Source organism: Dama dama, chromosome 33, assembly GCF_033118175.1.
Source record: "Dama dama isolate Ldn47 chromosome 33, ASM3311817v1, whole genome shotgun sequence".
NCBI classification, from domain to species: domain Eukaryota; kingdom Metazoa; phylum Chordata; class Mammalia; order Artiodactyla; family Cervidae; genus Dama; species Dama dama.
The window spans coordinates 22857530-22879547 of record NC_083713.1 but is presented as its reverse complement, the minus strand read 5'-3'; the positions used below and the strand labels follow the sequence as shown (position 1 = coordinate 22879547).

Sequence of the window (22018 nt, the reverse complement as noted above, 5' to 3'; positions counted from 1 at the left end):
TCGGGGGGGGGGGGGGGGTGGCGGCGGGTTAAAAAATTTCTTAAAACGCTAACAAAGGAGGTACAAACTGGAGTATTAATTACAGATCCTCAGTGCTGGGCTGATGCCAACGTATCAGCATCTCTCTGCCCCTAACCTGCCCAAGCAGAGGCCATAATAAACTTCCTGCCACACCCAGCTCATGTGTCTTACCCTTTCCAAAACCTCCCGTGATTTCCAGATGCCTCATATAAGTCTGAAACACCACACTTGGGCACCGAAGGCCCTCTGCAGCCAGCCCCACGCTCACCTTTTTAGCCCTAGTGACCCAACACACGGACACAGGCCAGTTCACGCCCGCACGCTTCCTCTGGCTTCCAACGGCAGTTTGAACCAAAACAAATCTTACCAGCTTGAAAAAAAAAAAAAAGCAAAAAACAAACTAGATATACTGCTACCTCCTCCAGGATGTCCTCTCTGAGCATCTCAGTTGGAAGTGACATTTTCTCCTCTGTCCTTTCATCTACCCCAGGTTAAAAATACCGAGTTCCGAGAGGGCAGTAACAGACACGGCCTCACATTTGCTGAACAACTACTATTAAATAAGCACCGGGCATGGTGCCAGCCGCCAGAGTTACGAAAATGACTCTGACACATCCCTACCCTACAGGAGGTCATACCTTAGTCAGGAGAGATAGATTAATTTATACTCATTAAGTATTGAAACATGCCCTGCCCTAAAACCCAGGTGTACAAAGAACAAAGGGACTGATTAATTAGGAGGAGAGGCAGTTTGAGAAGCAAATGTCCTTCAAGGAGGACAATATATTTGCCACATTATCTTGGATGATTAAAACAACTTCATGCCCTGAAAGTTCCCTAGGGTGTGTTACCACCTTATAAATATTTGTGGAATGAATAAGTTAGAGTTAGGCTTAGAATTCAGTATTTTCATTGTGTATCTAAGGTGTCTGGGGTTAAAGAATTACTTATGTTCACAAAGGTTTCATATTTAATATCACTTATAACCACAGCTACTAGTCACAGAAAAATCAACTTCAAATTATTCTTTGGGTACTTGATTAAAAACAAAAATATTATGCCTCAAGAATCTGAAAAACACACTCCTTCAAGTTAACAATAAAACTGAGTTTGAGAGAACAGATACGATAGTATTCTCCAATATGCATTAGGGAATTTTGTCAATTGGATAACATAACAATTAATTCAATATAAATGCAGATTAAGTATATTTTCTGAGAGGACACTAAGCTGTTTTCCCTCAAGCTGATGGTCAGGAAAAGGATAAGAAAGTGGGCAACCTTGCCTCCCTCCCTATTCTAGACTTCGTTTCTAAACCATCAATCTATCACCACAATAACTCAACCTCTTCAGCTGTTCTATAGCTTCCTTTACTATCTTCCCAAGCTACTTCAAAACGTACTGGGCAGAAAACACAGTCAAGACCCAGAGAGACATGGCATATGACTTTTAATGTCACCTTGAAATTTTTAAAAACGTTTAGCTTATCTTTTAGGACCAGCCCCTGCAGCCATGGGCTGGAGAAAGGGTAAATATCAGTGGTAACCATCAATGGTTCAGATAAAACTGTTCTGTTTTAAAGGAGCTGGTACAGACACTGAGTAAATAAAATATACTTGGTCCCTCTGGTTTCTAGAACTTTCCTCACTTTCTGCGTTCTCTCTCCCACTAACCCCTTCCAGCTCAGAAAAGGAGGAGTGAACAGGCTGCCATCTGAGGAGGCAGTGGGCCTCCGTGCGAAGAACAAGGAATATCCTGTGGTTTCCTGAGAACAAACTTATCAATCTTTGTAGAGAAGCCCTTCATGCTTTAGCATCTAACAAAACACCCAGAATCATGAGACAAGGAAGCAAAGAAAGAAAGGAGGGACGGCAGTGATTACACTTTCTAAATCCCTGCGCTGCCAGCGAGAGTAACATGGCCTTGGACAAGTTACCTTACCTCTTTGAATAGGTTTCCTTGTCTGTAAAAAAGGGGTTAACAGCCCATCCACACAGATTTATCGTCAAGACCCAGTAAGAGAGAACGCGTCCAGGACCGAGTACAGTGCTAACAGCTGTTCAGTAAATGTTCATTTTCTTTTCTCCTTTTCTTCCTCCTGAAATTGCCAGTTGCCTGTATTCCGATGTCTTCACACATCTAAAGGCTGGTTCTCTTCACAACGCTGCAAGTGCACTGTGACTTGAAGCGAACTGAAAGACTGCCCCCTCGGTCTCCATTATCATCTTGGCCAGCACCCACACCATCACTGCAGCCTGAATGGAGACCCCAGCTCAGCGCAAGCGCCACGCCCTGCGGGGCCACAGACTTCCCAGTCTCACGGGGCAGAGGAAAGGGGGACCATATCCACCCACATCTCTCTGGGGAGAAAAGGCTTCATTAATCAGGAGCAGTGGAAGAGATGCGAGGTTCCCTCTGCTCTTCTTAGATACTTTCCCTCTTTTCTGAACCTCCTCCCCCCAAGTTCAGACCCAGAGGCCCAAGTCCTTCAGCAACACCAAAAACTTGTATGTATAATCAATCCTGCCGTGGCATCTCGGAGGCACCCCATGGGGGCAGAGGCACAGAAACAACAATAGTGGGAATGCTTATCGAGTCTGGGAACTCCCCGACTAGAGCCTCCATCTGTGCTCTTGAGAGGAGTTTCTAACATTCCACTTTTTCGAGTTACTCTGTGGTCACACGTGGTGCGCTCCACTCACCAGAAGGAACACACAGCACAAATGCACGGCGGTCTATGGGATGCCCATGCCACTTGCCCCTAAGCAGGTGTGACACGTGCCCCAAAGGCAAAGCACTAGGTCTGGTCTAAGCTTTCTGAAAAGAAGATGGTTTGGAGAGAAGTCCAAGGACTTTGACAGCAAAGAGTGTTCCCGTCCCGGCTCCAGTTCTTATCAGCTACGTGACTGCTTGGGTCATTTGCCTGTGGCCTCATGGCAGCCCACTCCAGGATTCTTGCCTGGAGAATTCCATGGACAGAAGAGCCTGGTGGGCTACGATCTATGGGGTCACAAAGAGTTGGACATGACTGAGAGACTAACACTTTCCAGATCCTTTCCCCATTCTGCCCCTGCGCCATCCCCAGGCTCCCTTCCCAACGACATCCCACCAAGGCTCTGGGAGAGGGAGAGAGGTTGAGGATGGGAGGCAGAGCCCCTCTCACCGTGGTCCCAGCTCCTGGAGTTCCACCTGTTCTCTCTGCCCCTCCAGCGCCGGGACTGGCAAGTGGCTTCCTGAGGCTGGCTGGCTGGTTTCTCGGCTCACCTATATAATTAATTTCTTATATAAAATCCTTCTGCTTGAAGTAGTTGTGCTGTCTAGTTCTTAAACTGTTTAAGCTCTGGACTGCTGCTTAGCCTCTCCAAAGAATTTTCTCAGTAGCAACAAACCTACCTTAACAGGGTGATTTCAAGAACTAAAGATAATGAACGTAAACACAGCAGAATGTCCCCAATGCTTTTCCCTTTTCTCACGTGAAGGACCCAGGCACAAGATGCGCATTGAGGAGCAAATCAAAGAGTTACAGAAGAGACCAAAAAGCCGCATCCCTCCTGGGTTCACTACGAGGAATCTTTTAAACTAGTTTTCCTCCCCACCTCTCCCCCTTTACTTCCAGAACTTTTTTCCAACTGAAAGGTAACCTGGGATCTCCACTGCCCCAAGGATTCTCCCAAACATGCAGCTTGGTAAAGAAGTTTCTAGCACATGGTGAACCTTTGTCTCTGCAGGGAAAGAAAGAACCTGAACCCACAGTTTGGTTCTTAGTCTCCGCCTGGTCTCAGCTCTGGAACCAAAGGAGGAAGAACACAGGAGCTGAGGGTACGAGAGCAGCCAGGCCAGCACTAAATTCACTGCCCTGGTTGGTTCTTGTCCTCTGGAGTTGGTTTCTCAATGTCCATTTTAATCATGTCTCATTGAGAAGCCCCAAGAACAAAATGACGTCTTCCAAAACTGACCATTTTTCCTAGTGCAAGGAAAAAAAATGACAGTTTTGATTTTTGGTGGTTTTCACTACCAGGATTGTAAGGATTAAAAAAATTCTTTTTTTGGCTAGGTCAAAGAAATTCAGGGTTCTTCAATACTCTCTAGCCATAGTAGCAAGACTCGCTTGCTCTAGGAATGTAAAAGCAAGCAGCAAAATGCACATGTTCTTAAGCTGACCCTGGGACAAGCACAGTCAGTCCACCAGGGTCACACCTCTGTTCCTAGGCTGTTCACAGAAGGCCACAAAACCGGACCAATCCTTGCTCCCTGCAGTCTAATCCCTCAGAATTCCCTGGGGATAGGCTGGGCTCTGCCTCCACGGGTGATATTACAATTCTGTGCTGAAGCAGAGCAGACAAAAGGCTGTCAAATCTGAAGTAAGGCAAATTTCTATACTGTTTATCAGCAGGCCACCTCCATACAATTAACAGTGTCTGTGCCCCCCACACAAACACGCGGGGTGGAGTGGTATTACCCACCCTGAACATCGGCTCCATCCTGCAAAGGAGGGAAATGGCATTTAATAGGAAGGATCACTCACTGGAATACAAGTATGCGCTGCAGACAGCCTAAGTGTTAACACCAAAACTCTTCCGTTTTAAGGTATCAATACTTTAAACACATATGTATATCATTCAGCACAAAATAAGTGAAAGAACAGTACTGCTTTTTCAATCTTAAAGCAATAATAGGAGGGACATATTAAAAGAATTTCAAACTACTGATGACTAGAGTTAGAAAAGCAGACAGCTCTCAAAGGAAGACTAAATGTACCCCTCCACTGGGTGATGGCCTGGGAGAGACTGGATCTGGGCTGCACAAAAGAGGAGCCCAAAGACTGAAAGAAATGGGTGCTGGCTTGGAGCTCCCTGCTGGGCCTGTTCCCACGCTGTCCCAAGGCAGGGCTGAGACAGTGTCAGAAGACCCTGAACCATACCCTCGAGTGTGACGCACAACACACACGTACACACACACACACACACACACACACAAACTCGCAAACAATTCAGAAGTTAGCCCTAGTTTCCAAATGTGTAAACCAGAAACCATCCAGCTAAGTACAAATGGTAGCCACTGTGGTCAGAATATAAAGTTGACTTTACAAAGCATATACACAGAATCAAAAAGCTGAGTTGCTAAAGGTGGCCTTGTAGATTGAAGTTTTTGTTTTTAAATATTTATTTATTTGGCCATGCTGGGTCTTAGTTCTGGCACAGAGAAATCTTTTAGCTGTAGCATGCAGATTCTTCGTTGTGGCAGGTGAGATCTAGCTCCCTGACCAAGGACTGACCCCAGGCCCCCTGCACTGGGAGCTTGGAGCCTTTGCCTCTGGACTGCCAGGGGAGTCCCAGATTGAAGCGTTTGTTTCTTTACTGGAGGAAGATAAGGAGGCCCAGGAATGCAGAGCTCAGAGCTTTGTGGGGGGAGGCAATACTGCACCCCAGCTTCCAGGCTCTCCATCCTCCCCAGTGCCTCACACTGGTCCTCACTGTCTTCTCTACATGATTCCCAAATAATCTACTGCAGGTTATCAGTCACCACACTCCTGACCAAACAGAGGAATTCTACTAAAATTATCACCCAAATCTCCATGAGGGATTACAGAGCTCAATTTATATTTGCTGAATTTCAAACATTCACCAGGTGCCTTAAACACAGTTCTCAGATGTAGGTTATTAATCTTAAGGCTGTGAAGGTCGGGGATCAAACATAAAAACACTTCCTTTCATGAATTAAGCAACATCCTAACCAGATTTTCTAAATCCCTATAGACATACCTGCCACGGGTACCAAGCACCGTGCCAACTCCTCCAGAACACTGGTTCTCAATCTACTTGCATGATGGAATTCCTTCAGAGGTTTGAAAAAGATACTGATGCCCCACCTGCAGACATTTTAATTTAATGAGACATATGGCCTGGACATCAGTATTTTAAATACGGGTGGCAACTCTAACACACAGCACATTTTAAGAATCACTGCTATCAGGAGCAAAAATATATATAAAGTAGAAACATCCCAAATGTCCATGAACTGAGGAGGGGACAAATAAAATGCAGTGTATCCACATAATGGAACAGTATTCAGCAATAAAATGTACAAAGTCCTGATATATGATACAATTTGGTCAAACTATGTAAACATGTGAAGTTAAAGAAGCCAGTCACACAGAACCACCCAGGCTATGAGTCCATTTATATGAAATATCCAGGAGACAAATCCATAGAGATAAGCATATAATGAGTGGTTACTAGGAACTAAGAGAGCTGAAGGGAAATGGGGGGGTGACTGCTAATGGGTATGAGGTTTCTTCCTGGGGTGATGAAAACGTTCTAAAATTGACTGTGGTGATGGCTGTACCAATCTGAATACACCCAGTCACCTAAGTGTCCACTTTAAATGGGTGGACTGTATAGTATGGGGCTTATATCTCTTAAATCTATTTAAAGAAGAGACGAATATAAATTCTATGCCCAGCTCTCAAGGAACTTATAAGTGAATTGTAGAGGAAAAGAACAGATACATACATAAGACAGGTATTGGAGATTTTTAAAAGTGATTAAAGAGAACTGCCTAATGCAGAAAATAAACTCTTAAGTTTGAAAGAAGGCTTCAAAGCCAAAGTGACCTGACAGTTTTCTTTTCTTACCCAATTATTCTTCTCTGATTTGAAGAAAAGCAATGGAGAGGCTGGATCTCATCAGTATGCTGTCAGTATCACAGGGCTGGGAGTCTCAATTATCCAACTTTGTGAGAAAAAGCATGACTAACTTAGCACTGCCAGGGCGTTTTTTTCAATCCTTCAGGATACAGGCTGTTGGGAATCCCCTGGTGGCCTGAGTGGTTAGGATTCAGGGCTTTTGCTGCTTGCCTGGGTTCAATCTCTGGTCAGGGAAGATCCCCACAAGCCATTAAGAGCTCCAAAACACCCAAACAACAACAACAGCAAAAGCAAAATACAGGCTGCTGATGAATGATAGTGACTTTCAATTATCAACAAGCTCTTTAAAGGATGGATTTGGTACTCTAAGTATCTCTTATGTCCTGGCTTTGTCTTCACTTCTACCACAGTTTGGGCCAAATAAACTTAAATGCTCACGCACAGAGAAAGATTTTATAAGGCTCTGAAGGTGTCATAGGACATATGCCAGGAAGCTCAGCGTGGCGCTCTGGGATGACCTAGGGGTGAGAAGGGAGGGAGGCCCAAGAGGGAGGGGACATATGTATACTTACAGCTGATTCACACTGTTGAACAGCAGAAACGAACACAATATTGTAAAGCAATTACACTCCAATTTAACAAAAAGTGCTTCCAACCCTCAGTGTTCCTGAAATTCTTCATAACGATAGTTAAAAAGTGTTTACTGTGGCAGGGGCTGACACAGAGAAAACCCAACTTTAGGCAAGACAGGATTTTGTTTGCAATCTTGCTTTGTCTTGGCGGGGAAAGTTAGTTTAAGAACACTTGTCTTTTTCCAATAATACTTTTGGGGAATGTTATACACTTGAACGTATTTTTTGCTTTCATTTCCAGAAAATGAAATTATCAATTATCTTTCATTATCAATGAAAGAAGCCTTGGTCTGTATCTTAGAGCCCCTAAAATGTCTGTTAGGGCATATTTAAAAGCAGCTGGTAATTACATTTTTAAAACTCATAGAAATCTTATTATCAAAATATAAACTCTATTCTCCATTCTCCAGTAAACTTAAAACATATAGCCACTGGTGAAGGAAGCTGGCTGAATATCGCCTTTAGCGCATTTATCCTCCTATACCCTGCTGTGTGGGCTTCCCCGGTGGCTCAGTGGGAAAGAAGGTGCCTGCCAATGCAGGAGACAGGGGTTCGATCCCTGAATCAAGAAGATCCCCTGGAGAAGGAAATGGCAACCCACTTCAGTATTCTTGCCTGGGAAATCCCATGGACAGAGGACCCCGCTGGGCTACAGTCCATGGGGTCGCAAAGTCTGACACAGCTTAGCAACCAAAGAACGACAACCCTGCTGTGCAACAACAGATTCCAGCAAACTCTCAGAAGTGGCCGGGCCAGGCTTTTTAAATATACTGGGAGTTGTCAGATTAATTTTTAGGCAAATTATCCACTGAATCCTAAAAACCCTGCAGCATCCTTAACTCAGACAAACAAAGACAATAATAATTCCGAGAACAATCTGTTTAAAGATAAGGACTAAGAAATAAAGTATTTAATTTTGAAATGTACTCTTCACAAAACCCCAAGAAAGCTTCAATTAGACAGATTTGAGCCCTTATGCCTGCTTCAATTCAGAAATGCCAAAACAGGAGATTAGTGTTTAATTTGAACCAACAGGTTTCCACTAGTTGTTTTCAACTCAACTTCTCCCCATTCTCTCCACTTTCCTTCAACCAGGTTTAACCCTGTCTGTCCCACTCTTCACCATATTCACTACCAAACATCTTCACTACCAAACTTATTTTTGACAACTGTTTCCAGACAAAAAAAGCCAGTGGAACAGGAGAATGTACCACCTAACAAGGCAAATAAAATTAAAGTCACCAGGAGCTAAGAGATTTAATAAAGAAAAACAGTCCCTGAAAAATGTAAGGCAGAATCTCAGATACTGCTGAAATATCAGAAATTTTAAAAACTATTATTAAATTAAGAAATGGTCCTGCCTCTCTAAATTAAACCCCGCTAGTCTCTTAGTCTTCCTTAAAAGTTTCCCATGGTAGGTCCAATGACAGGTTGTATTTACATTCACTGTATTCAGGGTCGACTTCACCCCTCACAAACACAGTTATTAAATATCTTGGTAACTGGAAAAAGTGTAAAGATTAATCTTTTAAATTCCTACCTGTCCTTCTCGTAGTTTTTCTCGATTTGTCCATTTTTTCAAGTGTAAGAGCTTCCTTCTGTTTAAAGTTAACTAGTCTTGGTCCACTTCGGAAGTGGGGTCTTTCTACCAGGGTCTGAATCCCACCTCTGCCACTCAATAGTTGAGTCACTTTAACTAGGACCCAGGCTGCTTTACGCCTCTTTCCTCACCTAGAAACTGGAGACGGTATTTCCTACAGGCTGACTGTGAAATTATGCATGTGAAGCAATTATCGTACTGCCTGGCACACAAGTGTCCAATAACTCATCTGCGATTATCTTAGTGCCAAACTCCTCCTAAATCCAAGAGTTTGCACTGACAAGTTAACCCCAGATCAAGGAAAAATCAAAGAGGAAATATTATTTATGCAAAACTCCCTTTAAATGTGTTCCACCAGTAGAGAGGAAATTTCCAGGGGGAAAAAAGCGCTTCTAGTCCACAGAGGTTTCTTTTTCTCATGCAAGTAAGTATAATTCGTCCTGAATAAAAATAAAGACAAATAATGTATTTGGCTTTCAATTCTTCCTGGTTATCCTAAAGAAAGTCAGATTTGGGGGTTTCCCCTCCCAGCACTGTTTATAAAAACCCAAGTTGACAAGAAAGAGTCCAAAATGACCCAAGTTACTTTTAATGCAGAAAGACTGATGTGAGTTATGTTTTTATCCTCCTACAATCTTTAACAATCTCTCAAGAGGTTTTTTTCCAAATATCTAAAAAGTCAAGCTGTTCTTTGCTCAACCTTCTGGAGCTGAGAGGGATGCCCCATTTTTCTTTAAAAGTTACCTTATCTAGTCCAAGATCAACTTCATTCCTCTTATGCAAAAATACTTTCTCCCGAGACAGCTTTCAAAAGGGTAATGGATGGTTCTTTCCAGCTAATGGAAATTCAGAATGTAAAACTCTACTGTTCTTCATCAACACCTCCTCTGCACAAAGGGGGAAGAATTTTACCCCTGTACCACCTCTCACCCTGTGTTTCTTTGACAAAAGGTTAGAATCCACTTATGACTCTGTCCAAATCTCCTTGGACTACAAAGATTTAATATGAATCTTAGTTACAGACATGACATTAACTCTAAATTTTATTCCATTTTCTTTTATAGTCTTCACATATGCAAACTGAGGTCTGATTACAAAGGGTGGAAAGGGAGTTACCTTAAAAAACATAATTGGAAAGTTCACATTTAAAAGAAAAAGCAGTAAAGATGCTTTACCCCACTTTTGTATACGTAATGTTAAATTATATAGTTAAGGAAAAAAAAAAAAAACTTCAGTAATATAACACTCTAGGCTACACTCCTGAATCTGGGAAAACTAAAGTCCATTAGCATTATATATCCTTTGGTCATACAGATTATTAAAGAAATGGCTATAGGGATTGAACAGCAGCTAAATCAAAAAGCACAATTTACTTCATATCGTGGGGAGGAAGGAATACAGTCTTAATCATTACTGGGGGAAAGTTCAAGACAAACTGCTTCAAAAGGAAAAAAAAGCACAATCAGTACATTGTCAATAACTCAAAACCTTACTTCAGGATTAGTCTAAAACTTCATGTTTAAGAGCATAAATATATTTACCGCTCCTATTAGGTTACACATTTCCTTGAATAAGTATCTTTCCAAAGAACCCATTCACACACACAAATTGGAAATAAAACTAGCTACTCCTTGAAAAAGTCCCTACAAAATATATACAGAAACTTGTTTTCACATTTGCGACATTTACAGAACTTGTTAGCAAAGCTTTATGAGACACAGCTGTCCCACCCTCTGCCCTCTCAAAAGAAGCAACATTCTAGGAAAGCAATTGAGGCAAATCCTCAAACAGAAAAGGAAAACTACATAAAGCACCCAAAAGAGAAACAATGTATCAAAGCACAAAATTCAGTAACAGCCTAAAAACAACACAAACGCTAATCTACACTCGAAATTCTTACCCTTGACAGCAGAGAACAGAATATCCTGCCTTACACATTTTGGAACTGCAATTCCGAAACGCTAAATCCAAAGACAAAGCCGCTCTGGGGAAAATAACAATTGCGCAACAGATCAACAGCTCCAACTTGTCCCTTGGCCCCGGCGCCGCAAGGTTTGCACGCTACAAAGCAGGAAAGGGCCCACTGAGGGCCGCCGTGACAGCCAACCGGCCACTGTCTCGGCGCCGGGACCACGCTCGCGGCGTGCGCCAGCGGGAGGCACCGCGCCGGGACCGAGAAGCCGCGGGGAGCTGGGGTGGGGTGGGGGGCGCAGCCGCGTCGGACTTCAGAGTCCACCGCCCCGCCCGTCCTTGCCGGCTTCTTGCTCGGGGCCGACTCCGAGTTCTACGAGCCCGAACCTTTCCCTCGGGGCCAGGTGGCGCGCAGGGCAGGGTTCGATCGCCGTACGTCGGGGAAACCGAGTGCGCTGGGCACTTGGTGACCTCCTCCTGGAGCTGGGCATTTTCGCCAAGCGGCCTAAGGGAGATCGCAAGGCTGGACCGATTGATCACTCTGCCTAGGAGAACCCTCAGTGGGGTAAGAGCGCCGCGGCTCGCGCCAGCGGAGGTCGTGGGCAGAGGGGCAGCGGCAGAGGAGGGGTTCCGGGTCCCAGCCCGGAGACCTCAGTTCCCCCGAGAGCGGCCCCGTGACTAGGCACATTTTTGCCGGCTCCGAGGCGGGGGAGCCGCGCAGCCCCGGAAGGGCCGGGCCGCGCCGGCTCAGACCGCCAGCGTCCGCCCTCTCCTGCCCGGTTGCCTCCCGGCCGCTCAAACTCGGAAAAGGGGGCCGGCCGCGGCTCCAGTTTCTCAACTCCGGCGGCCGGGGACCCGGTTAGAGACGCTCTTCGCCCCCACGCGCGCTGGCGTAGCCCCCCACCCCCAACCCTATAGCCCTCGGGGGCTGCGGGCGCGTGGTCAGTCACACCATTCGGCCGCGCCCCCAGACCCCTCGCAACCCTTCGGGTCGCCGCTCCCCCCGCCCCCGGCCCCAGCTCCCGCGCGGCGGCTCCGGCGTGCGCGCGGCCGCTGCAGTCCGAGCTCCGGCCACAGAGGGGCAGAGGCTGGCGCGGCTGTCCCTCCCGGGCCGCGGCTCCCTCGCGCCCCTGCTCCCGTCCTGGCACCACCTGCTGGGACGGCAGTCCCGGCGGCGGCAGCTCCAAGTCCATCATGCTGAGCTGGGGACGGTGCTCTGAGGCTCCCCGACGGCTGCCCTGTTCCGGCTGCCGAGGCTTGGTGCGGACACGGCGGTAGTGGTGGCGGCGGCGGCGGCTCTTTGGGGATCCTAGGAACTCGCTACTCCCAGACTTGGCCGGAGTCGCCGACCCGGCTCTCGCCCCGCTCCGCCTCCCGCCCCCCGAAGGCGGGGCAAGAGCCCGGCCCTTCCTTCCCCAGCCGGCCGCGCGGGCAGGGCTTCCGAAAATCCCCCACCCTCGCCGGGGCTGACGCAAGAAGTTGGCCGTCCTGGGGCTGGAAAGAGTTGCGGGCGGGGGTCCCAGGGGGCGGCTGCGGGCGGGCAGAGTGCTGGGAGGAGGGCCCCCGTAGCTCCCCGGTCTCCGCCCTCACTTTGCCCTTCCGGCGAATGCAGCCGTTGCTCCCCGCCCGCGGGATTTGGAGTTGTTTGCCGAAGGTCGCTGGGGTTCGGGTGCTTTGAAACAGTTTAAACAGTTGAAACAAACACGCCTGGAGACCCGGAAAAGGCGCTGGTATCGGAGCTGCGCCTCCCTGCTTTGGATTTGCAGAACCTTGCCCGGCTTTCTCTCTCCCCACCGCCCGAGAGTGGCGCCAGCCCCGGGGGTGGGGGCCGGAAGCAGGGACCCGGGCCCGGCGCACCGCGAGCTGCCCTCTCGCTCCGGCTCACCTCGGGGCTGGGGCCAGTGGGACTGGCCGGGGGGGGGAAGTGGACCGCGCGGGGAGCTCGTGCTCGCAGTCACCCTGATCGCCTTCCACTAACTCCCACGCCTTGCACTCTCGCCAGGCTTCAGTCGCCGAGGGCAAACGGAGACGTCTCTTTGGATCGGAGAGTGGTCGATGTTGCCCACCGGGAGCGTTCTCTTCCCACCAGAGTGCCCATGCCACACCACAGATTGCGATTTTTAACCCCGTTCGATACTACAAACGTGTCATAACCTCTAGAAGTTTTCACGTACTCGAGATACGATTTTAAAAATAAAAACGCAAAAAAACAAGTTATAAAACTGTGTAGCGTGGACCCGTTCTGTGAAAACATGTACCTAGGGGAAAAAAAAGTCGTTCTTCAAAATATTACTAGTAATATTAATAGTTGCAGGACCTTGAATGACTTTTTTCTCTTTGTTACTTTAAGTATGTTTTAAATCCACAATGAATGTGTATTATTCACTGCACATTAAAAGCAATTATTTAAAAAGTAATCAGTGCCCAGAGCAAACTTCAAGTTCTTGAAAACAGGAATATTGTGAAATCTTAATGATTTTAAAAAGAATAGAGAAATGGTTTTGTTTTGTTTTCTCTTATGCAATAGCACTCTTTCTAGCTCTTTAACAAGCCTGGTTTTCAGTTTCTGACTTCTTAGAATTATGCAAAACCAGGTGGAGTAGACAGTGCCTGGCACGGGTTTTACTATTTCATTCAAAAACCTGACGCCAAAAAAAGAAAAAGAAAACCATAAAAGCCTGACTACAGCAGACGGACGCCCCCAAAACTGCAAAGAAGTTACTTTCTCTGGTTGCATAATTTGACACTCCCAGGATTCATCTGTTGATTTATATGTTCGAATATTTCTTAAGGTAAGTGAAGCCTAAATTAATTGCTTGTAACTGAAGTAAGTTTCTTCAATTTGAATTAAACTTTCAGCTGTTAAGTGAGAAGCTTGCAAAATGATCCACACACTAACAGCAAACTCAGGAGAAATGATTTACAGTGAACCTGACATGGAACATGCAGAGACATTATGAAATGACATTTCTGCATCAAAGAATGGCACCAGAGTACGTTGTTAACAATTCAAGTTACTTATTAAAATTAGTACATGGAGAAGGTAGACAGTGAGCCCAGGAGGCAGGCGATAACAAAGTCATACAGGACATGATGGCTGCCCTCCAGGGGTTTACAAAATTTGGTATTTCCTTGTTGGGCAACCAATTCCCATTGAGTTTAGACTGAATAAAATAAACTTTACTTTTGCAAAACTGCAATTACTGGGAATATATTATTTCAGGCACCTGAAGAGTACATATTTTCAAAGGGAGGAGGACAATATGATAAGAGTCTGAACGTGTTTAAGAAAAATTAAGCAAACAGCTAAGAAAAAGCTGTTTGGCATTAAATGGTGATTCAGCACAAGAGGAGGGAACCCTAGTCTCGGACCACCCACATCAATGAGGTTCCAGGTCTTTGCAGAACTCTGATGCAAGATCATATCCATGTGAGAAACTAGGCCTTGCCCTCTAAACTTAAATATAGTGCCATGAAGGCACAGTTAGTATGCACTGAGAAGTTCCAGGATGCTGATTTTCCCTTCTTGTCCTGTTGCCATGGGAGTTATTTTACTGTCAGGCTCTCCTTGCTATTTTATTTTCCCCCTCAATTGGCTTCACATTCTACTAACCTGTGTATGTTTCTATTTATATCTGAGTTCGTTGCCATCCTTAAAAAGAGAACCCTCCAGGTACGCTTCAGATGTGTGACCAGGTTGTAATACTTAGTTCCGGATTTGTCGTAAAAAACAAGCATCATCAGGTAAGCCTTCCAACTATGCAAAGTTTGGGTAATAGTGATGCAATGACCCATTTATTTCACCTTCTCCGTGATCTAATCTGCCAAATTTGCAAGACCCAAGAAAGTACCTACTGTTTTCAAAGTCCTCCATCACCTTGAGGCTTCTTCCCTCTGCTTACTCCTTTTCATTGTACTCCATGTTTCACCAAGAAAGTATCCAAACTCCCTTGGCATTATTGTTAAAATTCTAAATTGGAGCAGATCCAGTAGCTAGTTTCCCTAGATGGCACTGAATGAACTACCCCTCCTGACGTGTTGCTCTGCTTGTGTAGCCCCCACGTTGCATCAAGACTGGCCCTGAGACTTGCTGTAACTTACAGGAGGCTGGAAGTGACACTAGGCCAAGTCCCCACCTAAGCTTTAAAAGGGCCTGACAGCTTTTAATTTTACAGTCTTAGAAGCCAGCCATCAGGTAAGAAGTCTGACTATCTTTGTGGGAAGAGAGGCTGTGGGAAAAAGCCCTGGGGGATGAGACTTCAAGTGGAAAGAGCAGCTATGTGAACCAAGGCACCAGACATGTGAGTGAAGAAACCAGACTAGATCTTCTAGCCACCCAGTTGAACCTCAGGAGACCTCAGCCCCAGCTACTATCTGACTGCAACCATATATGACAGACTCTAAGCAAGACCCACAGAAGATTGCCTGGGTGAGCCCAGTCAGCCCAAAGAATTGTGAGAGATTATAATAAATTGTTTTTAGCCACTACATTTTGGGGTGGTCTGTTTCATAGCAATAGATAACCAAACAGCATATACTGAATATCAAAGACAAGTTTTCTCCTTTGCAGTTTAATAAGAGTCTCAAACCCTCGGGAGCAATTGACCTCCCTGTGAATGAAGAAGGTATTTTTCCTATGTTATACCTTCTTCACTGATACATGCAAAGTAAATCACCTCATCACAGTATGTATCAGTATCACACCATTAGACAGATGATGGTGAGATATTCTCTTTATGCAAATACACTTAAGGAACACAGATATTCCATCAGTTAAGTAGATTGAGGTATAAATGCATACAGAGGTTTTGGCCCTAACATGACCTCATTTATACCAGTTATGTAACATCCTTGCTGAATATCTGCTGAGGGAATTTGAACTTCAGGAGCATCATGCCCAGTGGATAAACTAAACTCCAGTACAGTAGTGTTCCAAATGATAGGCGTATTAGTTTAAAAACACACCCATAACATTGGTTGCTCGGTGAGCACACCTCACTGTGCAAACTACGGACACAAAGAGCTGTGTGTTACCAAAGCCGGTGTTAACTCGTGTAGTTTCCTGCTCACAATAGAATGAGTGCTCTATAGGAACTGCAATGCTGTGTGTAAAGAGAAAAACCTGGAAGTTTAAAAGAGTGCTTTTGAATTATGTATGTTGATACCTACATAAAAATATATGCATAGGAAAAAAAGACAAACATACACATCCCAAAATGTTAACCACAATTATTCTGATTAGATTACAAATGCTTTTAATTTTTTCTCATTTTTGCCTGCCTGTATTTTCCTAAATAAACATATATTACTTTTATAGTAATAAGCAGGAAAAAAAAGTGGTGTTGGGGTACAAGGGTAAAGGAGGAACACTTGCTTTTCTCCTAAGACACTGGGTCCATTTCATTTTCAAATTGAATTTTAACCACAAGATTTACAAATGTTTCTGTTCTGTGTTTACTAGAGAGGAGCCTGGAGAATTTGACTACATCTTTAAGTGTAGTTGTAGTAAGTGTCTAAAGATCCTTTGCTCTTTCAATCTGCTGCTATATTTGTAAAGTTTCGCTCTGCAGAATAGGAGCCCCCAGATAAAGATGGAATGTTAAGAGTACATAGAGAACTGTAGGATCCAAGTGATGTGCAAAGTTGTTCATACATAATGTTGCTGTATGGGGAAATTAGAGTACAGAAAAACACGCCGAGAGCTATGACTGGAAGACTGTCATAGCTGTTACCAAATAATAATGGATTTTGAATATCAGATACTTCTCACTTTCATCTTTGTACTTTTCTGGATTTTTCAAAGATTTACAGTATGTATTTTCAGAATTGGGGAGAAATCCACTAACCTGTTTTCATTTTGGACAAATAAAAGGCAAAATGCAATAGTGTAAGAGCAGAGTATCCTCATGGACAGGCCTTGCAAAGTCTCTAACACTCAGAGGCTGGAATGTAAAAAAGGGAAGTAAGATTTGCCAACATACTTCTTTCTGGCGCAGACTCTCATTTTGACCTTTGAGTAGTATTGGAATTAAAAGAACCCTTAGAGATACTCTGTCTCAAAGATGGCAAGTTTGTTTTTCCACAGACTCTCATTTTGACCTTTGAGTAGTATTGGAATTAAAAGGACCCTTAAAGATACTCTGTCTCAAAGATGGCAAGTATGTTTTACTTTGGTTGCTAACTCTAATTGATGGGTAGTGACCGCCTAGGATGTTTTGCTGTAAAGAATTCAGAAGCAGCTTCCTAATTTGGGTAGAAACATTTCAGTGATTGACTAATAATGTCTGCCATGGGCACAGATAGATAGGAATATCAATATATATCATCTGTTTTCCCTCCCTGATCTAGTCCAGCTCTCTACTTTTACATTTGAAGAAATTGAGGAGGTGAAGTGGTTACCAGTGAGCACAGAACTAGCTTTTGGCAGAGCCAGGAGTAGAAGAACACTTATGTTCTTCCAGCAAGACAAATTGATTTGGACTCTTGAAGGCGTATCTAGCACTGGACCAGAACTAAAGCATCAGGTGCAAATGTTATTTACATGTCAGCACCTTATTTTTGGAAGAGGTTAATAACCTAGTTTATTAATAATAATTATTCCATATGTTTTATAAACATTCCCTATAAATCATGACTATGTGATTAGCCCCCATATTATAAATCAAAAGACTGCAAAACAATGAAATGAATTGCTCAAGGCTCAAGAAAATTATTTTATTTCAAACCGGCTGGACCTAAAGCCCAGAACTCTGTCCACTCTAGGTCAGATCTCTGCAGAGTCCCTTGGCTGTGCTGTATTTACTGAGAGTACCCACAGCAAAGGTCCCTGAAGATTACATTTTTCCACATTTCGTTTAATTAATTCCCCATAGGCTGAATGATAAAGTATTTTTCACTAGAGAGAAAGCTTGCAAACAAATATGATAACAGGATTTCCACATGTAAGAACCTCAACGTGAAGTGTAAGAAGAAACTAAATGGGCTATTTGGAACTTCAGCCTCTCTGTGTAATGACAAGGTTTTAATTTTTCTGTTTTAATGGAAAGGTCTAAGAACAAGGTATAAAATGTACTGACAAGACTGCAAGCTATTGTAACCCTTCTACTTCTTCCAACAAATTAAATTTCTCTGGTTGTATGCTTCTTTTTTTTTTTTTTAAATGGTACTGATGAATTTATTTTTTTTATATTTATTTATTTATTTGACTACAACAGGTCTTCATTGTGGATGCAGCTTCTTTAGTTGTGGCATGCAACTTCTTGGTTGCAGCATGTGGAGTCTAGTTCCCTGACCAGGGATCGAACTCTGGCCTTCTGCATTGAGGGCACGGAGTCTTAGCCACTGGACCACCAGGGAAGTCCCTGGTTGTATGCTTCTTAAAAAGCCTAACATGCAGGTAACTTTAATGTCAGTTTAGAGCTCTCTCTCCTCAAAAGATTCAGGTACTAGTTCATTACATTTTCTTTCTTCTGATGAAAAATAAATTATTTCAGTATTTGGAGTTTATAAACTTTTTCAAAAGTCTGTGATGGTAAATGTATGAATTCACTTGCCTTTTTGAGTTTACACTATGGGCCATGCACTTTATATGGACTGTTTCATTTAATCCTTTCAGAAAACCAATGACATAGGTATATTATTGTGCTCATGCTCAGCCCTGTCTGACCGTTCGATCCCATGGACTATAACCCACCAGGCTCCTTTGTCCACAGGCTTTTACAAGCAAGAATACTGGAGTGGGTTGCCATTTCCTCCTCCAGAGGATCTTCTGCACCCAGGGATCCACCGTGTTAGCAGGCGGATTCTTTACCACTGAGCTACCTTGGAAGCCCATAGGTATATTACTATCCTCTTTTGAAATGAGGAAAAGGAGGCTTAGAGAGGCTAGGTAATTTTATTTATGGTCAAGCAGTTAGCAAGTAGCTGAGCAGGTCACTCTGGCTCTAAAGTTTTTAAGCGTGCAGATTTACTGTCTGATGGATGTTTAAAAGAATGGCAAGGGTTAATTAGGGAACTCAGGAAAAAATGTTTTCTGAGATGTTTTGCCAAACATTGTCCAGATAATTCACTCATTTAAAAAATAACAGTTGATGAAGGGTACCATGCTGGGGGTTAGAGGGAAGACTAAGATGAGTTAAACTTGGATTCTACTCTCAAAGTCCTTATAGTCCAGTAATAAAACTTTACAATTGACCATAACCAGTAAGTGGTGAATGCCACAAAAGGGTAGTCTATCCAGCTTAATGGCAGAGGGACACGGTTGATTCTTCATTTTTAAGAAAAATCAGGACTTAGGTGCCGCTGCCGCCACCCCTGCCCTGCCGCTGCCAGTGCCTGCCACCGCCACAGCCTCAGACCGGCTGTATATTAGGCCACAATTTTCAATGAGTAGACATATTCCTCAGTTCTGTGGTGTTCTTGGTCACACATTTATGGAGTTTCTGAAGGACAGTGGAGATTACTGCCAGGCACAGCACAACCTCTGTGCAGACAGGTGAACTGCAGAAGTTCATTACTGCTCCACCAAGGAGCCCCCAGAAGACTGGTTAACCTGGACACAGAAGTGTTGAATTGAAATCCACAGAGCATTTTTTACAAGAGTTTTGACCTAGATGGGGTAGACCTCAGTACTCTTCCTTTCTGTTGCCTCAGTATTACTGGATTGAAGAATTGCTGTTTCTTGTTAAGAGTTTCATTCATTCATTACTCCCAACTTCATACTCAAAAGCACTGAGAATTTCGAGTATATTGAAGGTGACTCCGTTTCTTTGCATCATTTCTTTATTCAATTTTTTAAATTGTTTCATATCCCTACTGAGTTAACTAAATTAACATGGCTCGAATGAACCCCCCAGCTCCTGTAGAAGTTACATACAAGAACATGAGATTTCTTATTACACACAACCCAACTAACGCAACCTTAAACAAATTTGGAGAGGAACTTAAGAAGTTCCACAATAGTAAGAGTATGTGGAGCAACTTATGACACTACTCCTTGTGGAGAAAGAAGGCGTCCGTGTGCTCAACTGGCCTTTTGATGATGGCGCACCACCATCTAACCAGATTGTTGACGACTGGTTAAGTCTTGTGAAAATCAAGTTTCGTGAAGACCTTGGTGGTTGTATTGCTGTTCCCTGTGTTGCAGGCCTTGGCAGAGCTCCAGAGCTTGTCACCTAGCATTAACTGAAGGTGGAATGAAGTATGAAGATGCAGTACAGTTCGTAAGACGAAAGTGGCGAGGCACTTTTAAGAGCAGGCAACTTTTGAATTTGGAGAAGTATCATCCTAAAATGCGGCTGCGCTACAAAGACTCCATTGGGCATAGAAACAACTGTTGCATTCAATAAAACCAGGGTGTGTGATGCCATTGCTTAGAAGTGGAACCTGAGACAGGATGGAATTTGTTGTACATAGTAGATAGCCTGTTGACTTGGTGAATAAGACTAATGAAGCTTCCACAGGTGTGTTGAAGAGCAGTTTTACCAGGCCACAAGCCTGGCAGAATTGCATATTCTGTTCAGGTTATGATCAACCTATTTGGATACAAGTAAAGAATTCATGCTGTTCTGCATTTAAAATGTGCTTGTCATTTGTACCAGTTGACCTTTCCTGAAATCATGCAGTATTGAGTTCTTTCTTTAAATCTGTTTCCTTGCCAGAATCTTATCAATATGTAAGAAATTTAGAAAGCCTAGGTGCCAAAATACCCAGCACAATACTTGTATATTTTTAGTATCATATAGAACAAATACCAGGAACTATGAACACTGTCGACCTTACGTGGTTTATTCCTTGCATCATTTCAGACATAGAAAGTAGGGCCTATGAGGTTTGCTCACAATATATTTACATCTCCCACACTCACCAGTATACATCAGATTTGCTCCCTTTTTAATTAACCAAGTCTTACAGTGATTATTTAATATCTTCCTATAAATCTCATTTTGCATTGTAGAAGGCCTCCATTCTGAAAATCTACACTGTACAGAAGCACATGTCTTTAATGTCTCCGGACAAAAGCCTTACAGTTCATTTTAATGTTTGCACTTTGGGGTGCAGCTTACAGGGAGGGCCTGAGAAAAGAATGAGAGGGGTCTATTAAGTATTTTTAGTAAAACATTGCCTTTGTCTTGTGCAGAACATGCAGAATATGCACTTTAATTTAGTATTTCTTAAAAGGTAGAAATAGTTTGTTATTGTAACTAAAACAATTCTTAATCAAAATTTCTGAAATTATTGTAATTTTTTCCATACTTACCTGAAGTTGTTTACCAACTTAGTTTTGTTTGAAATGTGATTCCCAGCCTCTCTTGCAAAAAAAAAAGTGGGTTTCTGCTAATGAATTGAGCAGACATTTAATGTTTTATATACCTTTTGAGCTGTGTAACTTAATATTTGGATACTTGACAATTTGTTTTATTAAGTAATTGATAAAATGGTGATGTGTATTAATGTTAGCTCAACGATTTATTTATACTGTCCAGGAACATGTGGTTATAGTACTGTGGAGAAATAATTTATCAGTGTTCACCAACTTGTAAAAATCTAGTGCAAGAGCTTAAACATTAAATAAATGATGAAATGCAAAAAAAAAGAAAAATCAACACAATGATTTTTTTGTAAGACAGTTTTATTGAGGTATAATCAACATGTAGTAAGTGGCATAAATTTAAAGTATACAACTTGATAAGTTTATATATATATATATATATATATATATATATATATATATATATATATATATATGAAGCCATCAACACAATTAAAATAATGAATGTGAGTATTATCCCCCCAAATTTGCTCATGTCTCCCTTAATTCCTGCTTCTCTCTGTTCCCCCATCCCACCTCTAGGCAACCAGTGATCTACTTTCTGCAACTATTAATTAGTTTGCATGTTCTAGAATATTATCAATGGAATTGTACAATATGTACTCTTTTTTTTAATCTAGCTTAATTTGCTCTGCATAATTGAGGTTCATATATGTTGTTGCATGTATCCATAGCTGCTACTACTGCTGCTGCTGCTAAGTCACTTCAGTCGTGTCTGACTCTGTGACCCCATAGACGGCAGCCCACCAGGCTCCCCCGTCCCTGGGATTCTCCAGGCAAGAACACTGGAGTGGGTTGCCATTTCCTTCTCCAATGCATAAAAGTGAAAAGGGAAAGTGAAGTCACTCAGTCGTGTCTGACTCCTAGTGACCCCATGG

At 43.4% G+C, this 22018-nt stretch overlaps 1 protein-coding gene, 1 long non-coding RNA gene and 1 pseudogene across 4 annotated transcripts in view; 1 reads left to right on the top strand and 2 right to left on the bottom strand.

The window, feature by feature from the left end:
- Positions 1 to 12093, bottom strand: part of NFE2L2 (NFE2 like bZIP transcription factor 2) — a 32746-nt gene extending 20653 nt beyond the window's left edge. The window contains exon 1 of one of the 2 annotated variants that reach the window (XM_061135559.1): positions 11962 to 12093. In XM_061135559.1, coding sequence (XP_060991542.1) covers positions 11962 to 12006 — 45 coding nt within the window. In that variant the 5' untranslated portion in view covers positions 12007 to 12093. Of the gene's footprint in view, positions 1 to 10799; positions 10947 to 11961 lie in introns of those variants that run through there. The other variant, XM_061135560.1, reaches the window with a different exon arrangement.
- On the bottom strand, positions 26 to 8832 carry LOC133051139 (uncharacterized). 2 transcript variants are annotated; one of them, XR_009691785.1, is made up of 4 exons: positions 6656 to 8832; positions 5784 to 5890; positions 3185 to 3285; positions 26 to 3021 (listed from the first exon to the last, which is right to left on the bottom strand). It is a non-coding gene; the product is annotated as an uncharacterized LOC133051139 (long non-coding RNA). The 2 variants fall into 2 exon arrangements; XR_009691784.1 differs by having other exon boundaries at positions 26 to 3285.
- Positions 12094 to 19632: 7539 nt separating the features above from the next.
- LOC133051138 (protein tyrosine phosphatase type IVA 1-like) lies at positions 19633 to 21387 on the top strand (annotated as a pseudogene).
- Positions 21388 to 22018: the final 631 nt, after the last annotated feature.